We start from the raw sequence: 18944 nt of genomic DNA, 5'->3' as shown, positions 1-18944 counted from the left end.
TAAAATGTCAAATTAGATTGAAAAAAAATTGAAAGCATGGCATAAGAGGAAGATTCAAGTCATCTGAGCAGATTAAAACTAAATGAATATTATTTATTAATTAAGACAATCAAGTTTCAGATGTTTTGTGTGTGTGTGAGTGTGTGTGTCACTCTTCCAAGGGCATCCGCATCTGTGGGGGGCTGAAGATCATCTCTTTCCTCTCGATTAAGCCAATCTGACCGTCTGCAAGTGGAAATGCACCTTCCTCGACTCCATACCATGCGACATCGATGTATTTGATTTTTGCACAGGCATAATGCAAGAACGAGGGTTACAGTTGACAAACAGTCCAGACCAAGCACTTGAATTATACATTACATTAAGGGACACTGTTCGTCCCATAATACTTGCTTAGGCATACATTCGCCATAGCACAATGCACTTACTGTTCCATTCCAAGCAACTTCCAAATAGATTAAAAAGGTGAGATGCTCACACTGTAATGGTAACAGATTTCGTGGCCACAATTAATACAAGGTGCGAACGTTTCAAGCAATTTGGATTTATTGTTGCCATACAGAATGTCGTGGGCACGTCTTACAGATCGTGGGCACACTTTTGTTTATTGTGCTCACAAGGTATATAATGTGGGCACGACTGAGGGGCAGTGAGCGCACGGTTTATGTATACGCGCGCACGCTTTATTTAGACGAGCGCACGATTTAATAAAGCGAGGGCACACTTTGAAAAGTGAGAGAACGCTTTCTTGAAACCCCCTGAAAAAGATATTGTTTGATCTCCACCGGGCTCCGTATTAATCACTTTATTTAGAAAATAAATTATACAAACAAATGGCAGTATTTTTCACAAGATGCCCCTAGGGAAAATGCATCATTACAGTTATTGATAAATTTACAGAGACAAAATATGATAAAAGAAAAAGTTACTTAGTTAAGAAAATTAACACAGATGTCTGTTTTGAGCATATTTCATAATGGGTGGCAGCAGCAGATTCTACTCTGTGGACAAAGGTAGTAATCCTATATTTTGCATCTGGATAAGTTTCAGTTTACTGAAAAATGTGATTACAGAGGCTTATATATTTAATGTACAATTAAAAACATGAATACATAAAAAAAAATCATGTTTATCTTCAACATAGCTGTGTTATAGAATAACAACAACAATGACAGAGGAATAAAAACACTGATAAACAATTTCGCCAAATATTTGTTTTGTGATCTGCAAATCCAAAGATTTACAGGTCATGATGTGTTCACAAATATATTTTCCAAAAAACTTATGCCAACATATTTTAGCAAAAGTAACACAATCTAATAAATACAAGCAACCCTGTTTGAATGAATGCCAGAAGCTTCACGATGTATATCCATTTGTTGTATTTGTATTAGGGTTTGAATTTATTTACGGACTGTTAAATGCCTGGATGCCTGGATTTGAGACACTTTTATCTGCTTCTTGTCAACAAATTCACATGAGTGTTTTTTCACATTCACATTAAATTCTAATGGACCAAAAAGACAGATCTGTGTTTAAATTGTATGATATTTGCTTGTAGGTTCTGCTTCTTCATTTGGCAACAAAAATGCTTAACCCCAAAGTGTTATCTTCATTTTTTCATCCCATCATGATACAGTGAGCCCTGGCAGTTTAGGCACTATAAACTTGAGGTGCATTTCTTCATACGTGAGTAGAGTGCTCAACGTCGGAGTCCTTTGCTTCAAGCCAGTTTAGTGATGGTTATGCTGCCTTTAATCCATAACGTATCAATGTCACAGAGCAACATCAGTCTGTGGTGAAAGTCAAAAAGCTGTTGGCCATCCACAAGCACACGAAATCTGTTCTGTTCACAGTGGATCTCAATCTGTGAGGAAAGAGCAGACGTTTGGTTCAATTTGTTTTACAAGCTAAGCCTGTTAACATCATGAACCAGCTTCTCAGGAGAGTTGTTTTTTCAACTCAAAAGTTCTACATTAGGACAAAAAATACACATACACATACACATACATATATATGTATATGTATATGTACATGTATATACATATATATATATACATTTATATATACATTTGTATTTCTTCTGGTACTCCGGCTTCCTCCCACCCCCTAAAAACATGCATGTTAGGTTAATTATGGTGACTCTAAATTGTCCTTAAGTGCGAGTGTGAGCGCGAGCCAGTGTATTTTTCGTGCCAGTCCCAAGCCCGCATAAATGTTGAGGGTTTCGTCAGGAAGGTCACCCAGCGTAAAACATGTGCCAAATCAATGATGCGAATTTGAATCGCTTTGACAAACCCCTGATTAAGGGAGAGACCGAAAGGAGGAGAAGAAGACGACGACAATATAAATATATTTATACATGTATATATTTCTATATGAACATATATTGTGAGTAAGCGGGCTAATGGCACAAGACAGTCATGGAATAGAGTGGACAATCTCACATTGCTGGAATGCTACTATTCCAGCAATCCCAGCGAGAGGGAATATATGCGGAGGATGTGGGACCAATGAATACTTTGAAACCCAGCATTTAAACTATTTAAGAAAAACTTCTGACTCAGTGTTCTAATAGGATGTTCTCCACTGATCCATTATGCTCAGTGGCAGGAAAATAAGATAAGGATAGACCCACCAAGGGCTGAGATTGAAGAATATTAGAAGAGCATATGGGAGAGAGAAACAGCATATAGGAGAGAATAACATCACATAACAACAATGCTGCATGGCTAGTGGATCTGAGAGCTGATCACCGCAATCTCCCAGAAGACCAGAAGTAACTGTCACGGTGGCAGACAGCCAAGACAGAGTCTCAAGTATGAAGACCTGTACTGTATCAGGCCCTAACTTGATACACTACTGGCTAAATAAACTAACAGCACTCCATGAACGCCTAGCAGCACAATTTAACCAGCTGCTAATGGATGGGACCCAACCAGACTTAATCCAAGGTTAGATGGTCCTAATCATGAAGTTCCATCCATCTACTGGCCAATAACCTGCCTCCGCATAAAATAGAAGCTGCAGGCATCATAACAGACAAGATGAGTAGGCACCTGGCTCAGTACATGACTGGGGCCAGAGGGGAACTGGGAGCTAAACACCAGCGACTGGTCAACAGGACAGTCACTCAAGACTATAAAATCAGACATACAAATCTGTGCACCACCTGGATTGACTAGAAGAAAGCTTACGACTCCATGCTGCACACATGTATCCTGGAAAGCTTAGAACTCTACAACATCAACAGGACGCTAAGAGCCTTCATCAGGAACTCAAGGGGACTGTGGAAGACAACCCTGGAGGTCAATTCCAAGCCATTTGCACAAGTTAACATCAATTGCAGTATCTACCATCAACTCACTGATACAACGAACTAGGATATACAACGAGGACATCAGGATGTCATTCGGACGAGATAAATGCGGCTGAATGATATTAAAGAGAAGCAAGGTGATCATGACTGAAGGGGTTGAACTACCAGAGTGCACCATAACAGATGTTGAGGACAGCTACAAATACCTTGGGATCCCACAGGCAAACGGCAACCATGACGAGGCTGCAAGGAAGTCAGCCACAACCAAGTACCTGCAAAGAGTAAGGCAAGTCCTAAAAAGTCAGCATAATGGGAAGATCAAAGTCCAAGCCATCAACACATACACCCTGCTTGTCATCAGATACCCCGCTGGCATAATAACTTGGCCAATGGAGGAGATGGAAATCACTGATATCAAGACAAGAAAGATCCTCACAATGCATGGAGGGTTTCCCCCAGGTCCAGCACCCAGAGATTGTACACTAATGGCGTGTTTCCACTAGCACGCAGTACCTGCAACCGGGTAGACTTTTGGTATCACCTCAGCCCTGGTTCCAAGCGAGCCGAAGCGTTTCTAAAACGTAACAGCCGACTGCCTTCCACTGATTGGCCGATGAGTGTCGTCACTGGAAGCGTCATAACCGCGCGACGACCGACTAGAATGTAAATAAATACAAGACTCGAGACAAGACTCCAAATTTTACTGCTTCAGTTTGTACTGCTACGAGAAGGCTTCGCAGAGGAAATCCACTCCACACAACCAAACCGAGCCGTATCGAGCCGTGCCGAGCTGGTGGAAATGCGCCATAAGAGGAAAGAGGGAGCCCGGGGACTAGTGAGTGTCAAAGCCACTATCCAGGATGAAACAACAAAGATTCAAGAATACATCAGGAAGATGACCCCCAGTGATGAAATGCTAAATGAGTGCCTCGGGCTGCTGAAACCCAGGGGAAGCGAAGAGGAAAAGGAGGAACTATCATGGAAAGATGAGCCTCTGCATGGCATGTACCATTGACAGATTAAAGAAATGGCTGCTATCGAGAAATCCTATCAGTGGCTAGAAAAAGCTGGTCTGAAAGACAGCACAGAGGCAGTAATAATGGCAGCTCAAGAACATGCCCTAAGCACAAGAGCAATAGAGCTAAGAGCTTAGCACAAGAGCTAAGATCCTGTGGGACTTCCAGATCCAGATTGATAAGCAGGTGATGGCAAACCAAACGGACAGTGTGGTGTTTGACAAACTACAGAAGGAGACAGCGGTGATAGATGTAGCAACTCCAAGTTACAGCAACATCAAGAAGAAGCAACACGAGAAGCTTGAAAAATACCAAGGGCTGAAGGAAGAAGTTGAAAAGATGTGGAAATTTAGGGCAGCAGTAATACCACCAGTGGTTATTTTATATTTATTTCATTTATTTCAATCCCACAACGTGATGCACCTCTTTCCACAGATGCCAAAATGACTGTTCCATTGCTCAACAGCTATTGAGGAAAGATTATTATAACAATTAAGTTTTCATACCACGAGTGCATTTCTGTGTCAAATTTACAGAAAGAAACAAGTGGGTGAAAAAGGAAATTACTTCAAACAGAGCTTCTCCCCCTCAGCTCTGCCAGCCTGATTCTGACTGTTGAACTACCAGTTGTTGTGTAGAGCTTCAGTGTATTCAGAAATAAATAAATAATTAGAGGTTGAATCATTTCTTTGACTCAGAATTCAGAACAGACAGTTAAGAGTTTATGGACATGCTGCTACCTTGAATGGCTGATCCCTGATGAAGGGGAAGAATGGGATAGCTTTGTCGACATCTCCCCAGGATCCAGACATACAGGCTCTTCGCAAAACTTGTCGGCCCCTGAATTGAACACACAGCTCCAGCGCCACATTAGGTGGAGGCTCCCTGGACCCACAGCCACAAGTCAGGGCAATGTAGAACCTAACAAAAGGACATATGCCAGATATAAATCAATTTTCTTCAGACTGTCCTATAATGCAGAGTAAATACCAGTGTTGTATAGTGACGAAGTAAAAATACTTCACTACTGTACTTAAGTATATTTTGTACTTTGTACTTTCCTCGAGTTTAAAATTTTTTGACAACTTTCACTTTTACTTCACTATATTTCCAAACTTAATTGCATACTTTTACTCCCATACATTTTCATTGTTCCGTTTAGTTACTCGTTACAAAAAAAGAGAGAGAGAGAGAAAAAAAACGCAACAGTGTTTTGACCCCATGCATGTTATGCCTGCCCAAAGACGTGAAAATTGTTACAGAAACTCCCCTTTTTTAGGTTTTAAGGTAGTTTTACAAAAAAGGTCTTCCTCTTCAGATGCCAGATGAGCTGCAGGTTCACAAAGTTTATATTTTCTGTCTAAACCTGGTCTAAATTTTGCCTGCACTTGGTTGTGTGTAGATTTTTAAGTGTATTTGACCTTCAAAGTTTACCAAAATATAAAAAATGTCATTCAAACTGCATTTGCCTTGTTTACTTTTTACTTATACTTCTCATTACATTACTTAACTACATCTATTTTTACAGTAATTCTCATACTTAAGTACAAGACGTTTCGGATACTTTAGGACTTTAACTCAAGTAACATTTCAGTCAGTGACTTGGACTTTTACCAAAGTCATATTTTGGAGGGGTACCTATACTTTTACTTGAGTGTGAGATTTCAGTACTTTATACAACACTGGTAAATACCATAGTCTAAAGTACAATGTCGTTTTTATGCTGGCTCATTCTTTTCACTGTACATTACACAGGAACTTATCATTACACAGGAGCAATTTTGATATTTAATTCTAATATTTATGCCTCTTACGCAGGTTGAGGGGTTTCAATATTCCATGCTCTGGTTTTAATCTTAGCCGAATCATGGATTTGGGTCATTCCACACTTAATTTTTTGCTAAATTAAATATAGAAAAAGTTCGCATTTTGACTACTGGTTGACCGTTAATCTTATTCTAATTGTCCAGGCCCAGTAGTTTGTTTTGCATGTAGCTCATGGTAGATAGTTTTTTACAAAGGGTGACATTCAAGAAGAAGAATGTGAGACTGTTGAGGTCTGACCTGAACTAATTTGTTGTAAGTTTCTCGAGGTCTGGCCATACTGCATTAAAATATGTGTGGAAACTTTAACCTTTGGCAGGAGTGTGTTGGGAAAGAGATTAGCTTTGGACTTTGAGGCCTTTAAAGAAACAGAAACTAAATTAATGATGATACAGTAGACAACTTGGATTTATTCTCGTGTGGCTGAAAAACTTTGACTTATTTGAAAGTTTATAGAAATATGTTTGATGAAATGAAAAAGTCCCCGAATGATTTGACTTAAGACTTTAAGTAAAGAAAAGGAAAATTTATGCTGCCATTTTGTTTCAAAGAATATTGTTTGGTCAAGTTTAAAGGTTACTAGCATCATCAAGATATATCCTTTAGGGACCATGAAAACAACTTAGTTTTGGTCAGTGAATGCTGAGAAGTGTTTAACAAAAGATTAACAAAACATGCCATGGTTAGACAGCATGTAAATCTACCAGTGACACAACAAAAGAAGTAGGGTGGATTAAGTGATGCAATAAAATAATTAGGGTGGATATTAACATGTACAGTTCAGCAAAGCTTAAATGAACACATTCTCACCGGTCAGGACGGGAGTCTACAACACCCACCACTACAACCTTCTTCCCTGGCCGCATTCCACCTGAGATATGACCTCTGAAAGGAACCGCCTGCACACACAAACATTTGCATGAAAACAAAGACACTATGACTCATTGTGATTAAATATTCAGGGTTAAAGCAGAAATCAGCTGATCAAAATTTAAATACAGCATGTAGTCACAGTACAAGTATGTAGAAACGTGAATAATGAAATTACAACAGGCAATTGAGATGAGAATAAAATGGTACCACAAAGCTCTTCCTATTATTCATAGTAAAACTAACTGTATTTTTTTTCTACATACTGTATTTTGAGGTAAGCCCAATCAGAGATTTAAACTGGAATGTTAAAATACAACAAGATACTTTTACAAAACATAAAACTAGAAGAAGTTGTGATTTTTGGGGGATTCTATGTGAATCCAGTGAATGCAGTAACTCATCAATTATCAATGAACAGGTAAAATTGCATTTTGATGGTAGCATTGCATACCTATCATATAAAAAGACACAAAAGCAGTTCTAAGACATCAAACTGCCACTAATGAAAAACAAAACTTCTTCAGGAGGATGCAAAATGACACAAAGAAGCATAAAAACAACAACAACAAAAGTGAAGTTAATTCACGTGCCACTCACTTAGCTTGAACAATTAATATTTTGTTGATCTTGTGTTTATTTGATTTAAGTTTGAATTTTTTGGGGGCCTAATGATAGACTGGCGGCCCATCTGTTGCGTACCCCGCCTCTCACCCAATGGTAACCGGGATAGTATAGGATGGATCGAACATAGCTTTTTTTCACTCTGATTCTCTGTTTATAATATTTCCCTCCTTTTCAGTTTTGTCAGTTGTATTGGTAGCCCTCACAGTTATGGGTCTGTGTTTTTCTGGTTGTCATGTGATAAATGAAATTGACTGAATTACCAGTTTGCTCTCAGTGTCTCTGTCAGGGCAGCGAGTGCTCGACTTGCTTTGATCAGCTTCACCTCTCTGTGGAAGAGTCCATCTCTAAAAAGGGAAGCAGAAAATACTTTAATTTGACTGCATGTCATTTCATAAGTGTCTGTAAATCTGTAAATTCAGACAGGGATGATTTATTAAAAAAAATTTAATGTTAAATAATGATTTCAGTTTGTATGTTTTAAGAAAATATCCAAATCTTTGTATATGCATGCCACTCTTGCCTTGTTAAAATGCTGGCACTAATTTTACAGTGTGACGTCACACGTACTGTGAGCAACACGTGCTGCGTCAAATCCTGACCAGAACGGGAAGTTCAACAAATTGTTAGTAACATTCAAAATAAAAGCTTTTAATAAGGAATCGGTGGGGAGTTTGCAGCTGGTGAAAACAGGAGGCAGGAGGTTAAAGTTCTTTGATTATCTTAAATTGGTCAGTTAGATATAAGATAAGCTTTTCTTTTCTTGTAAAAACAAACAAACAAACAAAACACTTCAGTACTGGATGATACTGTGAACCAACTGTTGATCAGGATGGAATTCATACTGTCGTCATCATCATCATCATCATCATCATTATCATCATTATCAAAGTGTATTTAACAGCAGTAGAACTTACAAAACTGGGATCAATTCAACATGGTGCTCTTAAATGTTTTTTCATCCAATTTTGTAATCTTTATGTAATAGCCTACATATTTTTGCTTAATTCAATACATACAGTTTGATTTTCAGCTATGCAGTACATATATTTTTTGCATAATTACTTCCCCTAGCTTTACTTTTAGTTATTTATTTTCATTTCAGTAATTTAACCTTAAAAAGTTTTTTTTTAAACCCAGCCATAAACTGTGGTCTACTAAGGATTTTATTTTACTAGCTCAGTCTGGAAGTTTTGGATGTTCCTGCCAACTTGACACCAGTTGTTACAAAATGAGTTTCAATTCTTTTCTCAAAACCATGAAAACTCAAGTTGTGTCCAAACTTCCACTTGAGAAATCAAAGTGATTTCACAGAAGTTGTGTAGTGGAGCAATTTGTTTAATTTCTTTCTGTCAATGTGTTACCCACTCAATCGTCTCTGATCTTCTGCTTGTTGCTCGGTTGTGTAAACTTACCTTCCTGCCCTGCGCTGTCACTCTGTGTGATTCAGCCATGTTCATCTGAAGGAAGTAAACAGCAGAGGAATGAGCTGCAGATCCAGTTTGTCTGCCTCTGACTGTTCGTGTCAACTGAATCAACACTGACGTAAATCTTCAACCTGCCTCATTACGCTCCAGCACACACAACACGGCTCTGATAATCAGCTGCCCCTGCATGCCTTTCTCTCTCAGGTCAATAACAAGCAGACCCATTGTTAGGCTATAACTGCAGGCAACTCCCTGCCTATTTTCAGTGCCGTGAATATACCTTACAATAGAGCAAATCAAATTAAATTCAAACACTGTTTTTATTTTTGAATCAGCTAACATGTTTCCTATCACATTCTTTGATATTGGCAACAATTCCTACAAATGTGTAGCCTGGTTCTTCCCATGCTGCTTTGCGCGCGATTTCATTCACACTGCAAAGGCAGCCTGGAAACCACCGCCCTTATTTTTGCCTGAGTTAGGGAACCAATCACAGAACGGGGGGGGCAGCAACAAGACGATGACGACGTCTATGCGCGACACCGAAGCTTGTAGAGTGTTAATCCAACATGGCAGCGGACACAACGTTACCGTTCGATGCAGCCTTAGAAAGTGTTTTAAGTAGCTTAGAACGCAAGTTTACTTTTAAAAAAGAGCAACGTTTGGCGTTGAAAGATTTCATTGCCTTCTTCCTCGTCGAATTTCTGTCGCTCTACATACGTCATCTGGTATAAGTGATACAATTGGCTATGAATCGCACGCAAAGCAGCATGGGAAGAACCAGACGCCATTTGATAGACATTCGTAGCGCCCAATAAACGGCTCTAGGCATTCGTAAACCACGCCTCAAATACGAGAAAATGCACACCTAGTTCCCAGACCACCATCTCATCGAGATGTGGACGCGTCAGCCAGGCTAACAAATGTGTGCCTTGAAGCAACAATCTATCCACTGCGCCTACCTGTATGTTTGATAACGCAGTTCACTCAGACACTAAATGTGAAATGAATGGCAGTGTTTGTGTGGTGTGGCGTTCTTATTAATATTTTCTCAATTCTAACATAAAGATAAAAACAATTTGAGACAAGTGCATTAAAAAAAATCTAAATAGACCATGAAGTAATAATAAGTGATGGCTTGCAGTAGTGCAGACAAAAGAGGAAAGCTATATAAATAAAATTTAGGGTGAAAGCTCCATCCAGCCATCTATCCATTTTGCTCCACTTATCTGAGGCTGGGTCATGGAAGCATGTTTTCTATGCATGAAATCTGCACGATATCTTTGAACTTATCTGGACTGTTGCTTGTTTTTAAATTAATTTAAATGATTTTATTTGTTTCTCTTTATATTCTTTTATGTATTTTTAATGCTTCTTCCACTCCCTGCTGCAATGCTTTTATTTTATGCAAAGCACTTTGAATTGTTTGTACATGAAATGTGCTATATAAATAAATTTGATTTGATTTTGATTTGATGCCTGTGAGCTTCTTCTGGTGACCCCGAGGCAACCAGGATCAAAAGGCCCCCTCTTCAGCTTGACAACTTCCCACACCGCCAGTGTCCACCAGTGGGTCCTCTGGTTACTACCATGACCAGCATTAGCCTCAGCTCCTGGAAGCTGCATTCACAATGTAGGCTTTGAACATGGCCAATTTAGATTCTATGTCCCCATCCTCCCCTGGTACATTTGAAAAACTCCTATGGAGGAATGTATGGAAGGTTTCACAGACAGAGATCACCATCAGATGTTCCAAATTAACCCCTCACTGCTCATTTATGTGTACCAGGTCTGTTTGGCAGTCTTCCCTGACATTGGATACAACTCGTCACCAGGTGGGGATGAGTTGACAGCTCTGCCCCTATCTTCAATGGAGTGTTCAAGACATTCAGCTGCAGGTCTGATAATACAACAAAACTGATCATCAAACTTTAACCTTAGGTGGCATAGTACCAAGAAAACTCATGAGCGACCTCACACTCAAACATGGTATTCGTTATGGACAATCCATGACTCGCACAAAATTCCAAGAACAAAACACCACTTGGGTTCAGATCATGGAGGCTAGTCCTCCCAACCATGCCCCCTTGCATGGGTGTTACACCCGTGGGGGATGGGGGTGTTTCGACACCCCCACTTTTACAGCAAGATGATTTCATCCCCCCACATTTTCCAAAGGTAAACCCGTTTGGCCCATGGATGTATTATATTAACGGTTTGCCCACCCTCGTAATGCACCAACATACAATGTGTTTTAAAGACACTGTGCCCTCTTTAGAATAATTATATCCAGATTTGAGCAGTCTAACTATTGTAGTTTCCATACAGGACCTAGTTTAGGGTGACGAGAATACAAAAAAAAGCAGTAAAATGGCCCTGTTCAGCATTTTCACAAATCAGAAAAAGGTTTCACAAATCCCAAACAAGGTTTTAATGAATCTACAGCCTCTTTAGAATAATTCCATTCTGATTTGAGCAGTGTAACTATTGTAGTTTCCATACAGAACTTAGTTTAGGGCGATCAAAATACAAAAATGCAGTGAAATGGCCCTTTATGCTCATCCATTTCATTTGCGAATCGGATACCAACTTCAGCGTCGTGTCTGTGGGCTTGATGTGGTGCTCATGTGCCACCCCTGGAACACCCCCACATTTAAAAATCACTGCTCCACCCCTGCCCCCTTGGTCACTCCATTGTTTCCTACATGGGTTTTCCAGTCCCTAGGAGAAAAATGGATTCCCCACTGAAATTAGGCGAAGATATTATATATCCAGTAGACATTGGTAAGCTGGTGGATAGATTTGAATTAGTAACATGCCAACTCAGATAACCAATGACTTCATCATGAAGAGCATGTTGCTTCTAATCGATTTTCTATACCCACTTAATCCAGTTTATGGTCGTGGTGGGGCTGGAGCCTAATCCCAGCTTTCATCGGCAAGAGGCATGTTACACCCTGGACAGGTCGTCAGACAAATAACAGCACATACTGACTTCTAGGGTAAATCTAGAATCGCCAACTTATCTGACATTGTGGAAAGTGGGAGAAAGCCAGAATACACAGGGAACTCTACACAAAAAGGGCCCGGCTGGGATTCTAATCAGGAACCCTCTTGCTGTTAAGTGAAATTGCTAACCAGCACACCATGCAGCCCCACATAAACAAATGTGTTCATCAAAACGAATTAAACCAGTACAGTAACATGGATCTGCACCTTAGATCATGAAACTTCTCATTTTGTAGTTTTCCACAGTGAGTAAGTGACCATCATTGTATGATAGCAAAATACAATGTAGCATATTAAAGTACTGAGTTGAGGAATTTGATAAAGACTACTTTTCAGATGACTACAAATAAAGGTGGACTCTGGAGTAAAAAAAACTTACCAAGTCTGCAGCTGAGCAAGGAACCGTTTCCTGGAAAAGTTTATTTCTATCTGTGGTTATGACATTTCAGTGGGATTTAGAGCTAAATAACCTTGTTGAAACTTTCCATTTCATTTTCCATAAAGAGAGAGAGAATGGGAGGAAGCTAAAGGACATGTGGTTAAAGGAAAGGGCTGAGCTGATGCAAGAGGAAACAGGCAGCAGCATATCAACATGAGTGAAAGAGCAGCCAGTGTAGTCATCATTGTAAATCTCTGGTGCCAAAGATTTTTATCTATTATTTTTATTTTATTCAATAGATTTAGATTTAACATTTAGATTTAAATATTTAAAATATCTCTAAGTTGACAAATATTGTTGTAAATGTGCAAAAAAGTGAAGCTCAAAAATTCACACCAGTTTTTTAAACATTGTTTGAAGCTAAATGTGACAAAATGTTGCTGTTATTTTCAGCGTGAGCCGCTTTACAAACGGCACCCCACAGTGTTCCCCCGCTGTTAATGCGTCCATTGCACAAAAACAAAAACAAAAACAAACTGCGAAAATCGTCTATCAAGTTTTGCTGTGAGACTCCAATACAACTATAACTTATTTAGAGTAGACTACTTTAACTTTTGATCCTCAGGTATATTTAGGTTTTATTTATTTAGATTTTATAAAAGTAAAAGTAGTTTTCGACAGCTAGACAAGAAGAAAACATTTTACAAAGAGCATCAGTGGTTGTTTCTTTTTTTAGATATAAAACGTTTCTCTTCATGAATTAAACCACGATTAATTCCACAACACACATTTTGGAATTAAAAAACATTCTGACTACATTTCCCATCAATACTTGCTTAAGGAAAACAAGGGGCGACCATCAATAGCCATTTAGCCAATCATAGCACGGGATTCAACGTAGTCGTTCAGTGATTGGCTGTTTTTGCACTAACTTCCCACGATGCTTTGCTGGAAAGCCTTGGAATTCAAATCAAGCGGACCAATCAGCGAGCGCCGTAACGAGCGAGGCAGCATTTTAAACTTGTATCGGAGACTATTGTCAAAAGCCAGGACGGGTCAACGCAGCAACCACCGAGGAAGAAGTCTGCCAAGTAATTTTAAATATACTACAGGTCTTTTGTTTTTTTTACGAGATCCGTATGCATTATACAGTCGAATCGAAAGTTAATTAACTCTTATTTCCAAAGAGTGTTAACCTTAGTTTTGATTTAAACTCAGAGGTGTATGGGACTAAGCTAGTTTCCAAGGCTAATCCAGCGTCGGTTGAGTTAGGGTTAACAATACTTTTGACCCTGGCAGCTTTCATCGCTACCTCTACTGCTGGGGAATTTTAAGCGTTTTCTGTTAAGACACCGAAGAGCACTTTTGATCCACCATGAGTGCTGGTATCGCAAAGCCGGCGAATCCGCCGGGACACGCGGATCCGAAATCTGCACCCCTCAAAGCGATCCCTGACATTCTGGTCGACCCACGCACGATGAGGAAATACACGAGAGGAACGTTCCTCGGGAAAGGTGGCTTCGCGAAATGCTACGAGATCACAGACATGAAGACCAAGCAGGTCTTCGCCGGCAAAGTGGTGCCCAAGTCCCTGATCCTGAAGCAGCACCAGAGGGAAAAGATGACCTCTGAAATCGCCATTCACAAGAGCCTGGATCACGCCAACATCGTGGGGTTCCAGGGCTTCTTCGAGGACGACGACTTTGTCTTCGTGGTCCTGGAAATCTGCAGGAGAAGGGTGAGTGAGAACGAGGAGACATTTTCATTTCCAGTGAATACACTGTGGAGGACCAACGGTTAAACACGGCGGCCTCTTCCGCTGCCCCCCCTCCCCCACCTTTCACTTATTACAATGTTGGGAGGCTTAAATTTGTAGAAAAGCCAATGGACTTCTGAACATGATCAGCATAAACGCTGCCATGCTCGACACTTTGTTTTCTTATTGCACTCTGATTACGGAACAAAACGTGGATTTACTCTCTCTTCATCCATTTTCTATAGTACTCCTAGTGGCTGCATTACTGTCACAGAATCAGAATGCCTTTATTTGTCATTGTACATGGTACAGCGAGATTTAAAGCCACCAAAATAGTGCAAAGAGAAAATAAAAATGTTTAAAAAATATATATAAGTATGTACAATAAGGGAAGGGTGTAAGATGCAACAGTTTTTGTTACGGTAAATAAAATATAGTGTTAGTGGTGATAGATAAATAAGGTGTAAGTAAATTCAAGTAAAAGGATATATTGCACACAACAGTTTTGAGTGTCAGAGTTGAGACTGATTATGGCTTTGGGGAAAAACGCCCCTTTGAGTCACACAGCAGGAGATCTAAAGTGTTTTGTCACATTTTTTTAAATTGTATTTATTTGTTTTTATTTATGTTGTGCCGGCTAATCCTAATTGTCATCCATTTTAGTCTCTGCTGGAGCTGCACAAACGTCGTAAGGCTGTGACTGAGCCCGAGACTCGCTACTACATGACTCAGCTGCTCAAGGGAGTCCAGTACCTGCACAACAACAGAGTCATCCACCGAGACTTGAAGCTGGGCAACATCTTCCTAAACGATGACATGGATGTCAAGATAGGTAATTGGCTGAGAGTTGAGTGGCCCTTTCCTCCTTTTTGTTGTGCCGGATGCATGGATTAGAATGCAGTGTCGGCACCCATAATCTTCTCTCAGCCGCCTTCAGCTGGTGCAGAACGCTGCTGCCCGTCTTTTAACCAACACCAACAGACGTGTGCACATCACTCCTGTTCTTAACTCCCTCCACGGGCTTCCTGTCCTTTAATAGAACTGATTTTAAACTTTTAATGTTTGTTTTTAAAGCTCTTAACGGCCTCGCCCCATCGTATTTATCTGAGCTTTTAACAGTCCTGGCAGAGCTCTGAGGTCAACAGATCGGTTTCTGCTGGAAGTGCCCAGGTCAGAATACAAACCCTGGGGTGAGCGAGCCTTTTCCCAAAGCTGCCCCCAGGCTCTGGAATAAGCCCCCCGTCCAGCTGAGTCTTATTCCTGACCTGGGCCTCTTCACATCCAGGCTAAAAACCTACTTATTTAGGATGGCTTTAATACCCAGTAGCATGATGACACTTTTATCTTATTCGATTTTGTTGTATTTTATTGCTTTCACTGTTCTTTTATTGTTTTTACTTCTTCTTCTCTTTATTTATTACCTGCTGTAAAGCACTTTGGTACACCGTAAGGATGGGCTGTAATAAATAAAACACATTTACATAAGTAAATGTGTTGGATTCGGTGCTGAAGGACGGGGGTCGTATCCCGTCCTCACACTAGTTCCACGCCTCCGGGATAAATGCTTTCCACAACTAATTTTTGATCACTGCCTTTCCCTCTTCTCCAGGGGACTTTGGTTTGGCCACTAAGATCGAGTTCGATGGGGAACGGAAGAAGACCCTGTGCGGAACACCCAACTACATTGCACCCGAAGTGCTTTTCAAAAAGGGCCACAGTTACGAGGTGGACGTCTGGTCACTGGGATGCATTTTGTAAGTGCAGAGCAACGAGCGGCGCATGCAACTGACAGCATTGCAGCATGTGGTTCAGTGGAAGAAGTCTTCTCCTCGTCTGTTCTTTCAGGTACACTTTGTTGGTGGGGAAGCCCCCGTTTGAGACCTCCTGTCTGAAGGAAACCTACAGTCGCATCAAGAAAAACAATTACACAATCCCCTGGGTAAGGTTATTTGATAGTGCATACACATGGTGTGCATGGTGTTTTTTTTAATTTAAATTTAATTTCCTCTCATAATCCCAACTCTGTGCAGCACATCAACCCAGCCGCGTCGTCGCTCATCAAGAGGATGCTGCATGCCGATCCTGCCCAGAGGCCTACCATTGCTGAGCTGCAAACGGACGAGTTCTTCACCACAGGCTACATCCCCCTGCGTCTGCCCACCACTTGTCTCACCGTGCCCCCGCGCTTCTCTATTGCCCCCTCCACAGCTCAGGAGCTCAGCCGGAGACGCCCCCTGACTGCTATAAACAACAAGGGTAAGGGACCCGGCAGGGTTTGAAATAGTAATAGTTTCCAGTGGTTATTGGAAGGCAATATATCCAGATTATAAGTTTTTAACTTTAAGAGTGCTAATGTTTGTTTTTGTTTTTTCCAGATGGCACAGAGAAAATGGACATTAAAGACGAGCCGATGCAAAGGTGAGACCTTTGAAACGGAAATCCTCCCTTTGCATACTGGAAGGGACAGTTATGTGACAGTTCTGTATTGCTTTTTATAAATTTATTTTTATGTATGAAGGGAGGCCGAGTCGCCCGAGAGCCACCTGAAAGACTTGCTGCAGCAGCTCAACAGCATCATATCCGCCAAGCCCTCCGACAAGCCTGTCATACGTCAAGGTGAGCAGACCTTTCAGCCCAGAGTCCTGTTCGAGTTTGTGTTGGACATTTCCCAGGTCCAGCTTCTGGGAACCCTGCTCACAGACATTTCTCTTTGTCTTTGTGCGTTTCCAGAAGAGGCAGAGGATCCTGCGTGCATCCCCATTTTCTGGATCAGCAAATGGGTCGACTACTCCGATAAATACGGACTAGGTAGGCGTTAGACTCTGATTTCATGCGTTTCTTTAGGTTCACATGAACCAGTGTAGGTGTGCGGAAAAGTGACTGTGACAGTCATTTGTTGAGATCCAGATAAATCAACTGCGCTTGTTTTGTGAGGACGATGGTCACATATGCAGTTTGATAGATATGCTGATTATTGGCTCCTGTTGTGGAAAACTATCCTCACGAGCCATTTTTTAAATGACTTTCTCAGGCTACCAGCTTTGTGACAACAGTGTCGGCGTCCTTTTCAACGATTACACTCGTCTCATCATGTACACCGACGGAGACAGCCTGCAGTACATCGACAAGGCGGCAGCTGAATCCTACCTCAGCGTTCGCTCCATCCCCGCCGCTCTCAACAAGAAGGTCGGCAGTTCACCCTTCCCTCGGACCACTCATGTATCCGTCTCACTCTCCACATTAAGTGTGGATGCGTGAGGTGTTGCGTGGTGTTGATGTCTGCGTATCTCGCTCTTTGCAGATAACTTTGCTGAAATACTTCCGCAACTACATGAGCGAGCACCTGCTGAAAGCCGGAGCCAACATGGCGCGGCGGGAAGGGGACGAGCTGGCCCGGCTGCCTTACCTCTCCCTCTGGTTCAGGACGAAGAGCGCCATCGTCCTGCACCTCAGCAACGGCACCGTTCAGATCAACTTTTTCCAGGTTAGACGCCAGAGACGCCCGCTGTTCTCCACCGTTAAGCACGCTTCTGTTTTTCCGTATCATGCTCAGATTCTTTTGTCCCCCCCCCAGGACCACACCAAGATAATCCTGTGTCCGCTGATGGCTGCGGTGACCTACATCGACGAGAAGCGAGAGTTCCGCACCTACAAGCTGTCTCTGCTGGAGGAGTTTGGTTGCTGTAAGGAGCTCGCCAGCCGCATGCGATACGCCAAGCTCATGGTGGAGAAACTGTTGGACAGCAAGCCCCCCCCCGCCGCTCACTAGGCCAGCTTTAGGCCAGACGTTTGAACGAGAAAAACCTTTTAAATGTATTTTTATTAAGGGAGGCCATGGTAATATTTCCTATTCCATTTCTGAAGATGTAATATCAGCCTCTGATTTTTATCTTCTCCCCTGCTGTCCATGAGCTCTCACTCCCAACTCTTAACTTTTCGATGAACACATTCCCGCTGACGGCACGGCAGACGAAGCTTCTATGTTCAAATGTGCCTCGGAAGCAAAGATGAACATCTGTTCGAATTCATCTTAAGGTTTGAACGTTCCCTTGACGTTTTCTCTCCTTTCGTTCGTCTTAGTTTGTGCACGAGTTGTCTTTAAACGTGCATCTGTGTGGCGGCGGCGGAGTCTCTGGTTTCTGTTTTTTATCTGTGTGTGGAGAAATGGACCATGTTTATGTCTTCATCATGTACATTTTTCCTGTAGTTTATACTCGTTTTGTTTTTTTTAATCACAATTTTAGATCTTGTTTTCAACAAGATGTACAAACTTGTACATACTGCTGAATATGCATACACGTAAGATGGTATAACTTTATCCAAGTTTAAATAAAGATTCTCTTGAAACAGGCAAATTCCAGGGCTTTAATGTGATGTTTGTGTGTGTGTACTGTATATATATTTTTCTGTGTATTTTTGCTTTTTCCTGAGCACTAAAACTATGTGTAGCTCATGGTCTAAGAACACGATGTCATTAAATTGTTCCGAAAGGCTGATTTTTCTCAGATCGCAACTCAGTAAAATTACAATAAAACAAACACCTGATTTAACAACCTGGGTCTGACATAAAGAAGTGGAACACTGGCTTCAGTAATTCATCTCACCTGCTCAGCCTGGTTTTGGGCCACATTTAGTCGCTCCTGCAGTGACTCTGGCACAGCTTTTCAGAGCGATAGACCCAACATTCATCTGTTTAACCTCAAAATGGCCACTGTAGTGT

General features: G+C 41.2%; 2 protein-coding genes across 2 annotated transcripts; one reads left to right on the top strand and one right to left on the bottom strand.

The window, feature by feature from the left end:
- Positions 1 to 581: 581 nt before the first annotated feature.
- On the bottom strand, positions 582 to 12602 carry lgalsla (lectin, galactoside-binding-like a). The gene is made up of 6 exons (XM_075464332.1): positions 12469 to 12602; positions 9069 to 9113; positions 7917 to 8000; positions 6970 to 7058; positions 5076 to 5256; positions 582 to 1867 (listed from the first exon to the last, which is right to left on the bottom strand). Exons 2-6 carry the CDS (start codon positions 9111 to 9113, stop codon positions 1724 to 1726), a joined length of 543 nt encoding a protein of 180 aa, XP_075320447.1. The 5' UTR covers positions 12469 to 12602; the 3' UTR covers positions 582 to 1723.
- Positions 12603 to 13514: 912 nt separating this feature from the next.
- plk1 (polo-like kinase 1 (Drosophila)) lies at positions 13515 to 18718 on the top strand. Its single transcript, XM_075464331.1, has 11 exons — positions 13515 to 14206; positions 14888 to 15056; positions 15834 to 15978; positions 16070 to 16163; positions 16255 to 16480; positions 16600 to 16642; positions 16743 to 16840; positions 16955 to 17032; positions 17256 to 17410; positions 17526 to 17708; positions 17799 to 18718. Exons 1-11 carry the CDS (start codon positions 13844 to 13846, stop codon positions 17991 to 17993), a joined length of 1749 nt encoding a protein of 582 aa, XP_075320446.1. The 5' UTR covers positions 13515 to 13843; the 3' UTR covers positions 17994 to 18718.
- Positions 18719 to 18944: the final 226 nt, after the last annotated feature.

This window comes from Odontesthes bonariensis, chromosome 4 (assembly GCF_027942865.1).
Source record: "Odontesthes bonariensis isolate fOdoBon6 chromosome 4, fOdoBon6.hap1, whole genome shotgun sequence".
NCBI classification, from domain to species: Eukaryota; Metazoa; Chordata; class Actinopteri; order Atheriniformes; family Atherinopsidae; genus Odontesthes; species Odontesthes bonariensis.
Note: the sequence above shows the minus strand (reverse complement) of the source record. Positions and strands in the feature narration are given on the sequence as shown.